The 12,254-nt window shown below is 38.3% G+C and overlaps 1 protein-coding gene across 1 annotated transcript in view; it reads right to left on the bottom strand.

Annotated features, from left to right (window-relative positions):
- Positions 1–12,254, bottom strand: part of TNIP3 (TNFAIP3 interacting protein 3) — a 61,157-nt gene that overhangs the window by 3,589 nt on the left and 45,314 nt on the right. The window contains 3 exon segments of the mRNA XM_032633430.1: positions 8,643–8,703; positions 11,590–11,657; positions 11,659–11,688. Of these exon segments, the coding sequence (XP_032489321.1) occupies positions 8,643–8,703; positions 11,590–11,657; positions 11,659–11,688 (159 nt within the window).

The following is a 12,254-nucleotide window of genomic DNA, read 5'->3' as shown; positions in this document are numbered from 1 at the left end:
GCCACAAATAAGTGCCATAGGGAAAACAAAATCAAAGAAGTCTACTCATGGCAACAGAAAAAAAAATCGCATAAATGCCAAGAAATAAGGTGTTTCCCTGATTCATGATAACGTCTTAGTATATGTTAAATGTTTTATACTTGCTGCCCTGCATTTGGTATTTCAAAGATATGCTAAACTAACATTTTAGTAACAGGAAGATAAAAGGTTACTTTTTCAGGTTGAAAAAATATTCTTCTGAGAACTGCGGCCATTATATAAAAAGGTATCTACTGGAAACAAAATGAAAAGACAAGCTACTGAATGGGAGTAAATACTTGCAAATGATGTGACCGATAAGGGGTTAATATCTAACATATATAAATAGCTTATACAACTCAATATCAAAACAAACAAACAAACAACCCAATTAAAAATGGGCATAAGACCTGAACAGACATTTTTCCAAAGAAGACAGTCATTTGACCAATAGGCACATGAAAAGATGCTCAACATCACTGATCATCAAAGAAATGAAAATCAAAACCACAATGAGATATTAGCTCACACCTGCCAGAATGGCTATCAACAAAAGGACCACAAATAACAAATATTGGCAAGGATGTGGAGAAATGGTAACCCTTGGACACTGTTGGTGGGAGTGTAAATTGGTGTTGCCACTGTGGAAAACAGTATGGAGTTTCGTCAAAAAAACTAAAAATAGAACTACCGTATGATCCAGCAATTCCACTCCTGGGTATGTATCTGAGGAAAACAAAAGCACTAATTCAAAAAGATATATGTACTCCAATGTTCATAGCAGCATTGTTTACAATAGCCAAGATATGGAAGCAACCTCAGCGTTCATCAACAGATGAATGGATAAGGAAGATGTGGGATATATATATATATATATATATATATATATATATATGTATAAAAAGATATACTATATGCATTATATATATCCATTACATGTATAATGGATATATATAATATATATAATACATAATACATATATAACGGAATATTACTCAGCCATAAAAGAGAATGAAATTTTGCCACTTGCAACAATATAGATGGACTTGGAGGGTATTATGTGAGATAAGTCAGACAGAGAAAGATAAATACTGTATGATATCACTTCTATGTAGAATCTAAAAAATACAACAAACTAGGGAATATAATAAAACAGAAACAGACTCACAGATATAGAGAACAAACCAGTGGTTACCAGTGGGGAGAGGGAATGGAGAGGGACAAGAAAGGGGCAGGGGATTAAGAGGTACAAAGTACCATGCATAAAATAAATAAGCTACAAGGCTTTATTGTACAGCACAGGAAATACAGCCAATATTTTATAATGAATGGATGAATATGTTATAATGAGCTATGAGGAGAGTATAACCTTCAAAAATTGTGAATCACTATGTTGTACACCTGAAACTTACATAATATTGTAAATCAACTATACCTCAATAAAAAAAGAAAAAAATATTTAATGCCTTTTTGGAAAGTTATATTAAACGTAATAAGTATCTTACTTTCTCAGAAATGTTAGCTACAGTTTCTACAGGAACTCAGCCCATAATGTACTTAAGATATTTGTGGTGTACGTTTTTGAAATTACATGCAATTTATGGCACCGAATTACAATTTATGGCAAAGAATTCATTTACAATATGTACCTGAACTTTTGGTGTATTTTAAAGACAGACTAGACATGATTATGCACTAAACTGAGAAAATATAAAAATACAGGTAAAAATGTGTTTAGATGGGAATGTAACTTTGTAATAATTTTTTAAAGTCTGGAAGCATTCCTTAATTTGATCAAAAAGTTTTCGCATTTCCAAAAAGAAGAGATATCTAATATGGTGAGAACATAAATTTGGATCCAGAAGCATGATCTACTGGTCTAACCAATCCTGAAGTTTAGAATTAATCCATTAATTAATGATGCCTACCTCTAGGTATCTTAAAACATTAAGAAAAATTAGTTCCTGTGTAGTTTTTACAGCACTCTTGCGAAATAGGTATAGAGGCAAGGGCTACTACCCACAAGTTTTAGATGGAGAGCAGCTATGGCCCATGAGATAATCCATGGCAGAATGGAAATCTGAACAAAGGCAAATACAGGTCTTGAGTTCCTAGAATGGAAGGCAGAGTGTCCTTATATAGTGAAGTTGGTTAGAGACTTCTGTCGTGAGACTTGGCTCTGCAGTTATGGGGGCAGGACAAGGGAAACACCACAAGGGAATGTGGGTCCTCACCTGCTAGGAAGAATTGGCTTTGCCTTATCACTTGGTGAAGGACTCTACCCACTAATTGGGTAGGTAATTATCTATTAATGGTGTTGGTTACACTGTAGGTTTCCATGTTCACAGGAGCACAGGTTAAGTAGCCTGAGGCCAAAGTGATCTGAATAGACCCCGGAGATCTTGGTGACAGAAGCCATGTCTCAACTCTACATCAAGTATTAGCTGAATCTAAAGTACAGTTGGTGGTTAAGAGTGGAGGGGGTATCAGCGCCGCAGAGGGGTTTTGAAAGGATTGAGGGGACTCTGCTCTCTACATGCCCACTAACCTCTTAGAATGTGAACGCTTAGGCATGAACAGTAAGGAAACCTAGGTAAGTAGACTTTCTTCCCAGTTGGGATGCAGAAAAATAAAATATATACCTTACTTTCCTTCCCTATGGATTTTTATCTTCCATTTAATAGAATTACTACAATTTCATTTACCTGGTGGAATTGTGACTAGTCTATAGACTTATTGTGTGCATTTTTCTCATCTAGGATCGATCTATCTATCTTCTGTATCTATTCATACAAAATGCTAAATAGAATGTTTAGTCTTTGCTTATAAAATCAGTGTTTGACTAGGAATATATTTACCATCTGTATTTTCATATGTTCCTGTACATGTAAATATACTTTTGCACTTTATTATTCTTTTAGCAAAATCATTTAGTTTACTGATAAGCTGACCTTTAGAGCATTAAAGGTGAGGTGGCATTTCTCCTGTAATTCTTTTCAAACAATCTAGAAACAGGCATAAAATTATCTGCCTCTAAGTTTCAATTAATTTCCTTTATTAAGACAGTAATGTATTTGATAAAAGAAAAATATTGTAATATTTTATCCATCTGTATTGAAAATTATACAAAGTATGGTCTTCAAGTTTCTTCTGTTTCTTACATTTCTTAAGTACTTTTTACTATTTACACTGGTCCCTTTATCTCTTCATACTATGAGGAACTGGAAAAAATCCAACTAATCCAAGCCATTTACCAATGTAAAATCACCTGTAATGTTTAAATAAAGACAGTTATAAAAAGACACACCCTGGGGGCTTCCCTGGTGGCACAGCGGTTGGGAATCCGCCTGCCGATGCAGGGGACACGTGTCCCGGTCCGGGAGGATCCCGCATGCCGCTGAGCGGCTGGGCCCGTGAGCCATGGCCGTTGATCCTGTGCGTCCGGAGCCTGTGCTCCGCAACGGGAGAGGCCACAGCGGTGAGAGGCCCGCGTACCGCAAAAAAAAAAAAAAAAAAAAAAAAAAGACACACCCTGAGACGTAAAGATTCTGGTTTTCAGGACAGACAGGACTATTAGAATTTATTTAAATAGAATAAATGCAAAGTATGACACTATTACATTTTACTTAATGCAGAGCATGGGGTGGTCCACATTGCTTAGTGGTTACAATGTGGGCTTTGGAGCTAGACTGTGTGAGCTTGTCTGTGTCCCAGCCAATAACCAGCCATGTCCAACCATGTGGGGTTGGACAAGTTACATGATCTCTCTGCTTCTCAGTTTTCACATTTACAGAACAGGGACAACGGCAGTCCTCGTTTCACATGGTTGCTGTAAAGTTTTGACCAGATAATAAATATAAGGCCCCTAAAATAGTTTCTGGCATACGGTTAGTGTTATTGGGTGAACCGTGTCCCCCCAAAAGATATGTTTAAGTCCTTGCCCCTGGTACCTGTGAACGTGTCCTTATTTGGGAATAGGGGCTTTGCAGACATAATCAGGTTAATATGAGGTTACACTGGATTAGCCTAATCCAATATGACTGGTGTCCTTATAAGAAGAGGAAAATTTAGACACAGACACAGAGGGAAGAGAGCCACGTGAAGAGAGAGGCAGAGATTGGCCTTATGCTGCCGTAGCCAAGGAACATCTGGGACTACTTGAGGCTGAAAGAGGCAAGGAAGGACCCTCCGCTACAGGCTCTGAAGGCAGCACGACCGTACCAACACCTTGATTTCAGACTTCCAGCCTCCAGAGCTGTGAGAGCGTAAATTTTTGCTGTTTTAAACCACCTACCTAGTTTGTGGTACTTTGTTATGGTAGCCCTAGGAAACGAATTCAGGCAGTATTCAATTAATTCTTTATTATTAGACATCGGTAAAGGCCAGTTATAATGGTTGGGCTTTGATCTTCTATATTGTAAAGAAATAATGATGTTTGCTCACAACACAATCTTGCACGCCTACATTTCATGCCATTCCAAATATGTAAGAATTGAGCTCCAGCTCATTAGACAAAGTTCAGCTCTATACCATATGAAAATTTTGGAAGGTACAGAAGTGATCGGCATACAATAGGGTCAGAAAACATAGCCTTTTGACATTTCAAAAAGGAGGAAACAAACAACGTGCTTTCCAGGTTATACTAACTCTGCTGTGCCGTAATTGTTCGGGAAACACGGAAGTCATTTTGCACCCCATTCTGACCACAGATAAAATGAGATGAAAAGTTCTTTGTAAAATCACATGTTTGAACAGAAACTGTAACCCGTTGACATCTGGGGCCATCATGTGGATGTTGCATTTTCTACATCATGTAGAAAAATGCCATTATTTAATGCTACGCAGAAAGAAAGCTAGGAAAGTCTCAAAGCCTTGAAAACCTTTATTTAAATCTGGAGGTTCTGAAAGAAGATTTGATTTTCAGTGTGTCCCCAAAGCACTCTAAAATAGCCACAGACAGTGGCTGAGAGCAAGGCTGGAAATCAGTTGACCTGAAGACTGTCCCATGTTGTACTCAGTACCAACTGACCTTAATCCTCGGCCAGGGAGCCCTTCACTGGGTCCCCACTCTTCAGAGGACCCTGCTCTGGCCCTGCTCCAGCCAGACTCCCTCTCATCATGTGGGCCTACCTTCCTTTAGAACAAGCTCCTGGCACCCACAAGCAGACCCCCAGATTCTTTGCCAGGTGACCCCGGGTCTGCTTCCAGGCCCCGTGTGGTCTTCTTCCCCAGGCCCGAAGCCAAGGGGTGCTGTTTGTAGGGTAGTGAGGGGTATATGAAGTTGGGATGTGCCTTCTGGCTGTCCTCAAATTCACACTCAAGACCCCTCCCAGTGGGTAGGTGGGAGGGAAGGGGGTGGGCCATGGCTCAGGTCTTCCCGTGCCACTGCTTTCTGGCACAGAACTGGTTGGAATCTGAGTGTTCTAAATTTGACGCTGGCCTTCCAGTTATATTTATCAATAGGAGGATAGACTATACTTTAATAGCTTCTAAGCCTGATCCATAATGTTTAAATAGTTACAAATAAAGTATGCAGCTTTCCTTGTGTTCTTGTCGCAGACCCTGGGAATGTCAGAGGAGGCTCTAGCGGTAGCATAGACGTTTAGTCACCCACTTTGTACCCACTGTCCCTTTTAAAAATCACAAGGCTGCCGCTCTATGTGTAGACATTGGAGCCACTATTTCAGGTTAAATTATAATAAGAGGAATAATTATAAAGGAAGATACTAAGATAAAAATATCCTACATATATTGGGGTCAGAAAGATAAATTTGTCAGGAGTAATAGGAAATTAATAAAAACCGAGAACTAGGACAATCTAGGAAGCATATGTACTAATTAATATTAATTTAAACATCCACATTTTAAAAAGGATCCTTTTTATTTAAATATAAATAAAATATTTTAAATATTATATGAATAAAACGTATAGCAGTTTTCAGAAATAGCTTGTTTATAGATTATCAGAAACAGAGTCTAATTTTTCCACTCATTTTTCTTTCCATCGCTTGCATTTTGGTATTTCTAGTCCAAAACACAGGCTATATTGACTAGCAGTATGTTCTTGAATAGTGGAGAATAAATGCATTGGTCATATGATGAGACAATAAAAATATCTTTATAATAAAAGCTCTTTAAATCCATATTTTTTTTAACAATCAATACTACACAATTATTTTTAAGAACTCTGAGCAATTGTGTTGGATCGACAAAGCAAAAGGAGCTTTCCAATTAAATAAAACAAAAAATAACAAGATTCACTACCGAAATTAAATAATGGCACGTGGGATGTTTGTGACAAGGGTGATTTCAGAGCTTCTGCCAAGTGTCATGACCTGGCTTGAGCTTTGAAACAGCATCAGCTTTGGAAGCTAGAAAAGGGGCAACAGGAATTCCAAGCAGGTAGATTTTAAAGTAAGGAGGTTTCTTTCTATAATAGTCCCCTAGTCATGATCAGCCCTCTTCCCTGTAGACAAGCCACTGTCAGCTGCAGAGCAGTGCTGGTACGGAGGACAGGTTTCAAATGGTAATATAACCCTTCAGTTTCCACCAGGATTGCCCAAGCAAGATTTACCTCATAACACATTTATTATGCACTTATTCTTACATAGTACTGTGTCTTTTACCTGTGATATTCTAAGTGTCAAATGAGAAGCACAGATAATATATGCTATGAGTTCTTAGGAAGAAGAGATTATTGAGGGTTAGATACTAGACCTATAATTATCCAAGTTAAGACCCCCATTGTCATTTTTATATCTACCATTTTAGAGAGTTTTAATACAGTAAGAGAGGTGGCTTTTCAAGGGCACTACAGGATATGATTCAAGCACAGGTTTTGAGGTGTTATATACCTGGAATCTAATCCCAGGGTTAAATCTTCCTAACTCTGTGATTTAGGCATGCTACTTAAATTCTCCAAGCCTCAGTTTCCTCATCTGTAAAATGGTATAATAATAAAACTTACTTTATATCTGTAGACCCTGTCACACACATGTTTATACATCACAGAGCTCTTATATTTCTTCCCAAGTAGACAAAAATCAGTAGGTTTCACACACTGACTATAAAATTATAGTTTTGCATGTTATTTAGTTTTTGAAGATCATCACAATTCAGTCCTATTTTATATAATCATTAGTTTCTATTACTTTGGTCCAGGACGAATACTATAGTGATATATAAATGGCTTTATGATATTATCGAATTCTCTACTGCATAATTGTATTTTCTAGTGATTAAACTCCAACTCAGGAGAAAATATCTTTAATATTCATTCCAGACCAATATAATATAAAATGGGAAACTATAATTGGATGGCAACTCAGCTAATGTATTTCAGAAACACAGACATTATGCAACAATCATTATGGTTAATAGTATGCCTTTCTATTAAAAGCTCTCCTTTATGACTGGAACCCAAGAACTTCATTAAAACCAATGGTTATATTAGTAGTAGAAAGAAAAGAAAAAAGAAAGTCCTACAGTTTTCTGATAAATACCTAGACATTTTATTATAGAGTTCTCACTTTTTATCTTTCTTCTTCATAATGCTACTGTGAGCTATGGCCTTTGCCACTCTCAGTGCTGCTGTGTACAGCTGTCCAGGTTGTGTGGTGCACAAGTGTAGGAGGCTCCATTTACGCAGACTACCATGAAAAGCCCTTGGACTTGTGAAGTTCCCAACTGGAAAATTACATACGGTATCCCCGGCTCTCTACTTCCACTCCATAATGGATTCCTTGCACTAAACACTAGAATTTTGTGACCTCAGATCTGAACTAAATGAGATAACATTCCAAGTATGGCCTGAAATTGGAATATGGCTCCTCTTCAGCTTTTGTAGATAGATTCCAATCTCTGGAAATTAACAACTTAGAGTCACAGGTATGTGTCATATGGAATGTTAAACATGCAGCAGACATTGCTGACTTCTGATTATATGTGATGAAAACAGAGGAGGGATTATAATTCTAGCCCAGTGTATTCAGCCCACTCCTGGGTGGCCTCATGAGACCAGAGAAACAAGCAGTAGAAAGTACAGCAGATTCTGGAAAGAAAGAAGAGAATGGTAAACGAAAGAAAAATAACGTAAAAGAGTACTCTTAGTTGTGAGTCCTTGGTAGGTGACTTTTTCATTCTTCTCAGCATACTTAGAAGTGGGCGTTGTGGGCAACTCTGGCCTAAACTTGGAGCCTGACAGTCATCAGGGAACACAGCTCTGAGCCTTTGGTTTCCTCAGTCTGTCTGCCAGGGACATTTAAAACGTCTGTCTAGCAAACTCAACCTGGAATGGTGGATGTGCATCTGCCTTTGCAGTAGAATCGCAGAGCTTTGTTGTGGTTCTTACAATGCAGCTCTGCTGGAAGTTCTCCTTTCTAACCCCGGATGGAATACTGACTCTGACGCCAGAACTGAGATCCATGCATTTCTGCATTCGAACATTTTCTTTTTCTGAAGGAGTTCAATTTAACCCCCGGTGCATCACATTAGAGGTGTGTCTGCAACTCAACTTTATAGTGGGTCCTCCCCGAGTATGAGTGAATGTATGTCGAGTAAACATCCCCAAAAGAGCCCATCAAAATGTAAACATGAAAGAATGGTCAATACAGCTGCGGTCTTACCATTCGCCTTGTCCTGCACATCTGGCGGAAACAGGTCGGGAGCATACCACTGACAGTCTGGCTGTGTGGAACAATAAAACATTATTATAGCAACATGGGCTTCAAACCAAACATAGTGGTGTGTTAAAAACGTAACTACCCTATGTGGCTTTTGTTATGCAGGCAACACAAAAAAGGGGTTTCTATCCAGACCTGTGGCCAATCTTGCTCACCCCTCTTATCTCCCTCATCACTATTACCATCTCCCTACCCCCCTCCTAAATCCACTCTGTGTTCAGCCAGAATGTCTACTACTTTGCGATTGTGGCTTTTTTTTTTTGAAACTGGATGTGTTTTGGATATGTGCAGAAGTATAAAGACTTTTGTAAAACTTACTATAGCCCGTAAATAAAACAAAAGAATTTATCATCAAGAATACTCTTTATAAAACCCTCACACAGGAGGCAACAGGAAGACTAAGACAACAATGTACAAGTTTAATGTTTTCTGGTGGCTCAAGGAAGAAATCTAAGCCATTACATGAGGACATGGCTTATAGAGGCTCAGGATGGTAAAGGAGTGAAAATCTTTCCCTTTGTACTGTTCCTCTGCAGAAACTATTCTAAATTGCTTAGTTTAGACTAGAAAGTCAGTGAGAAGAGAGGGTAGACTTGGATTTTTCTCTTGGGATTTTTTCCCTAGATTTACACCAATTAAGAACAGCTAGACATTGAACATCAGGAAACCTGTTAAACAAATTGCATTGAAATAAATCATAAACTATAGACCTGAATTTCAAAATACAGTTCCAAGGCCAGAATCTTTGTATTTAACCACTTAGAACAGAGGAATCTCAGCTTTCCCTGCCAAGGAGGTTGGTCTGTCTTCCTGCTCCAGATGCTTGTTCCTGCTTCCTCTACCTTCTCCCCAAGACCCAGAGAAGACAGGCCCTTTGTTCTATTATCTAATTACCACCTGAAAATAACTGAGGAGAATTTTCTCTAACAACGAGCCAATAGGGGGCATTTTACAGGGCTGCCAGACCACTGAAAGTAGCCTAAGAGTTTAATTATCTAAGATGCTAAGAAATGCTGCATTTGGTACTGCCTGACCCCACTTTACCCTCACTCAGACACCTAGGCTCCTGGCTCTTTTTGGTCCACAAAAAGCTAGAAGAGGAAATGAGATCACCTCCGTTTTTCATCTCCTCGTTTATTTTTAGATGTCTCAAATAACACAGGATAAGTGACCTGAGCCTCAGTTTCATATTCCAGGACAGTTGCCAAAAGAAGGTGAATATACCATCATTTTACAAACACTATCGCATGTGCTTTAATTCAGGCTTAGAAATAAGCATGAGACATAAAATATTCTTTTAAAATGAACTCTGGGAGTTTCTGTAATTTCTCTCCTTATACTGAGATTTTGTTTAAGTGAATACTGATTGAAAATGTAGTCGTTACATGGTGTGGAATCTTGTTTCAAATACAGACGTTTATCTGGTGATAATTTTAAGTGATCTGGACTGCCTTATCTCTTGTAATTGATAGAAAAGGTTTGATGAGCTTTTATAGTAGGTGAACTTCTGCCTTTTTTCCACAAACGAAGATTTGAAGAAAACAGTCATTTTTACTTGTAGGCAAACTTGAATGAGTCCTTGGATTTATAGTTAACCTTCCATGAGAGTATTTCCCCCAATTCCCTAACCTGCAGACAACTAAACTCCTTAGTAAATTTCTATCTCTTTGTTTCCCACAATATTAATTTCCTTCTACATTCTGAAAAAAATACAGAATGATAGCTGTGTTTGGAGATTCCCAGAAATGTTTCTAGTGAAAAGTAAAAAGTAAGCAAACGGGTAAAGAAAAAAGAAAATGGAGGAGGGAGAGCAGACAGAAGAAGCAACCAACAACAACACAAAAAGAACCAAATTCTCAGCTGTATGCTGTGTCACACCAGGGTCAACTAAGAGATGCTCATTAAATTCTGACATCCTTCCTTCCACCACCCAAAGAGTCATTCTCTTCCCTTGGGAAAAGGGCTTCTGAGTCACACTCAAATACAAGTGTGAGAAGTTTCAGGCAACTAAGAGAACTATGTACTCCTTAAGTGTCCCGCTAGGAAAATCCTGCTAGGATTTAAAATCTCAGATTCTTTGCCTAATTGGAAACACAGTTAATAATAACTAAGGGGGAGGAGGTTGTCTGAGCCAATCCAAAATGCAGAAAAAGGCATGATTTATTTCCTGTATGAAGATTCTGTCTATGTAGGCAAAAATAGAGAGTAGAGACAAACTTGCAGACCATGGGGGATGGTGGGTGGAACACTGTTATTGAGAAGGAAAGGGAGGGTGCTCTGGGTCTGACTTATTCAGGTTGACTGTCCAAAGCAATTTCACTCACAACTAATGGCTCCACCGTTCACTTCATTTTGCTTGGGTAGACACAGCCATAGAGAGCAACTTAAGTGGGTCACTTTTTCTTGGATCCTTTAAGAAGATGCTTTCAACTGGAAAATGTCAAAAACTATTTTACACAGATGTAGCAATATTCATAGTAGTTGAATATAAGTCTACAACTGAAAAAGGTATCACCCAGACTGTTTTGCTATATTCACTTTGCTTTTCTTTATACACAGAAATGTCTTTTCGGTAGAGTCAGGTATGTCGTTAAAAATGACCCATATAAAGTGTTATATGTTTGTTCCTGGAATTTTAGCTCAATTCGATACCTTTCAGTTAATGTATTCCTATCTATATGTCCTATGGATACAGTGGCCCAAAGATAATTATAATGTACATAGACCACTGTAACTCTGCAAATTAGAGGCTGAGATAAATAGAGGCTCTTTATGTAGACAGTATTATGTGCCAAAATTCCCGCGACAGACATCATTTCTACCAAAAGAGAATATCAGCACTTATTAGAGATATAAGCACTTATTTGTTGCAATGAGAGCTCTTACTTACTGGGTACTTCTGTTGATCCTGCACAGCCCCAGGGCCTGTCGGTAGGCATGGATCCCGTAGGTGAAAATTCCAGCCGTAGTTACTGGTTAGGAAATACATCTGAGGAGAACAATGCTGTTGGTTTATGGAAAGTGGGTGAAATTGGGGAATCACACTGACACTTGTTTTATACAACCACAAAGTTTGGTTAAAATCTTACGGTTTAGCCTAAATCTGGCATAATACAAATTCAAGGTAGGAGGCCTGTCAATGCAGACTCTGGACTGATACAGATGAAGCTCACAGGCCAAATTTTACTTAAGGTGAAGCTGTAGCTACTTTTCCATGTTGAAGAAATTAGAAACATTTGAAAATATATGTAGAGTTAACTTTGTGTCTCTGAGTTATCTTCACGGAGTCCTTGCTTAAGAAGAACCAGCCTTTAAGCCATAAAATAAATTTTCTTAAACTGCAGCCAGAGACACTGATGACATAACTAAAGTCCAGAGAGGAAATTAGGAATTAAGAGAAACAATATTCATTCCTTAAGGCTACTAGCGAACCAATGGACTAGAATGCTCCAATACCCAAGAAGATACTCTACTTTCTCAAAAGAAGGCACAAGTCTTTGACGTAGTTTTCCACTGTTGTGGAAGCAACTGCAAGAAATACCAAGGAAATATATT

Source organism: Phocoena sinus, chromosome 5 (assembly GCF_008692025.1).
Source record: "Phocoena sinus isolate mPhoSin1 chromosome 5, mPhoSin1.pri, whole genome shotgun sequence".
Lineage (NCBI taxonomy): Eukaryota > Metazoa > Chordata > Mammalia > Artiodactyla > Phocoenidae > Phocoena > Phocoena sinus.
Note: the sequence above shows the minus strand (reverse complement) of the source record. Positions and strands in the feature narration are given on the sequence as shown.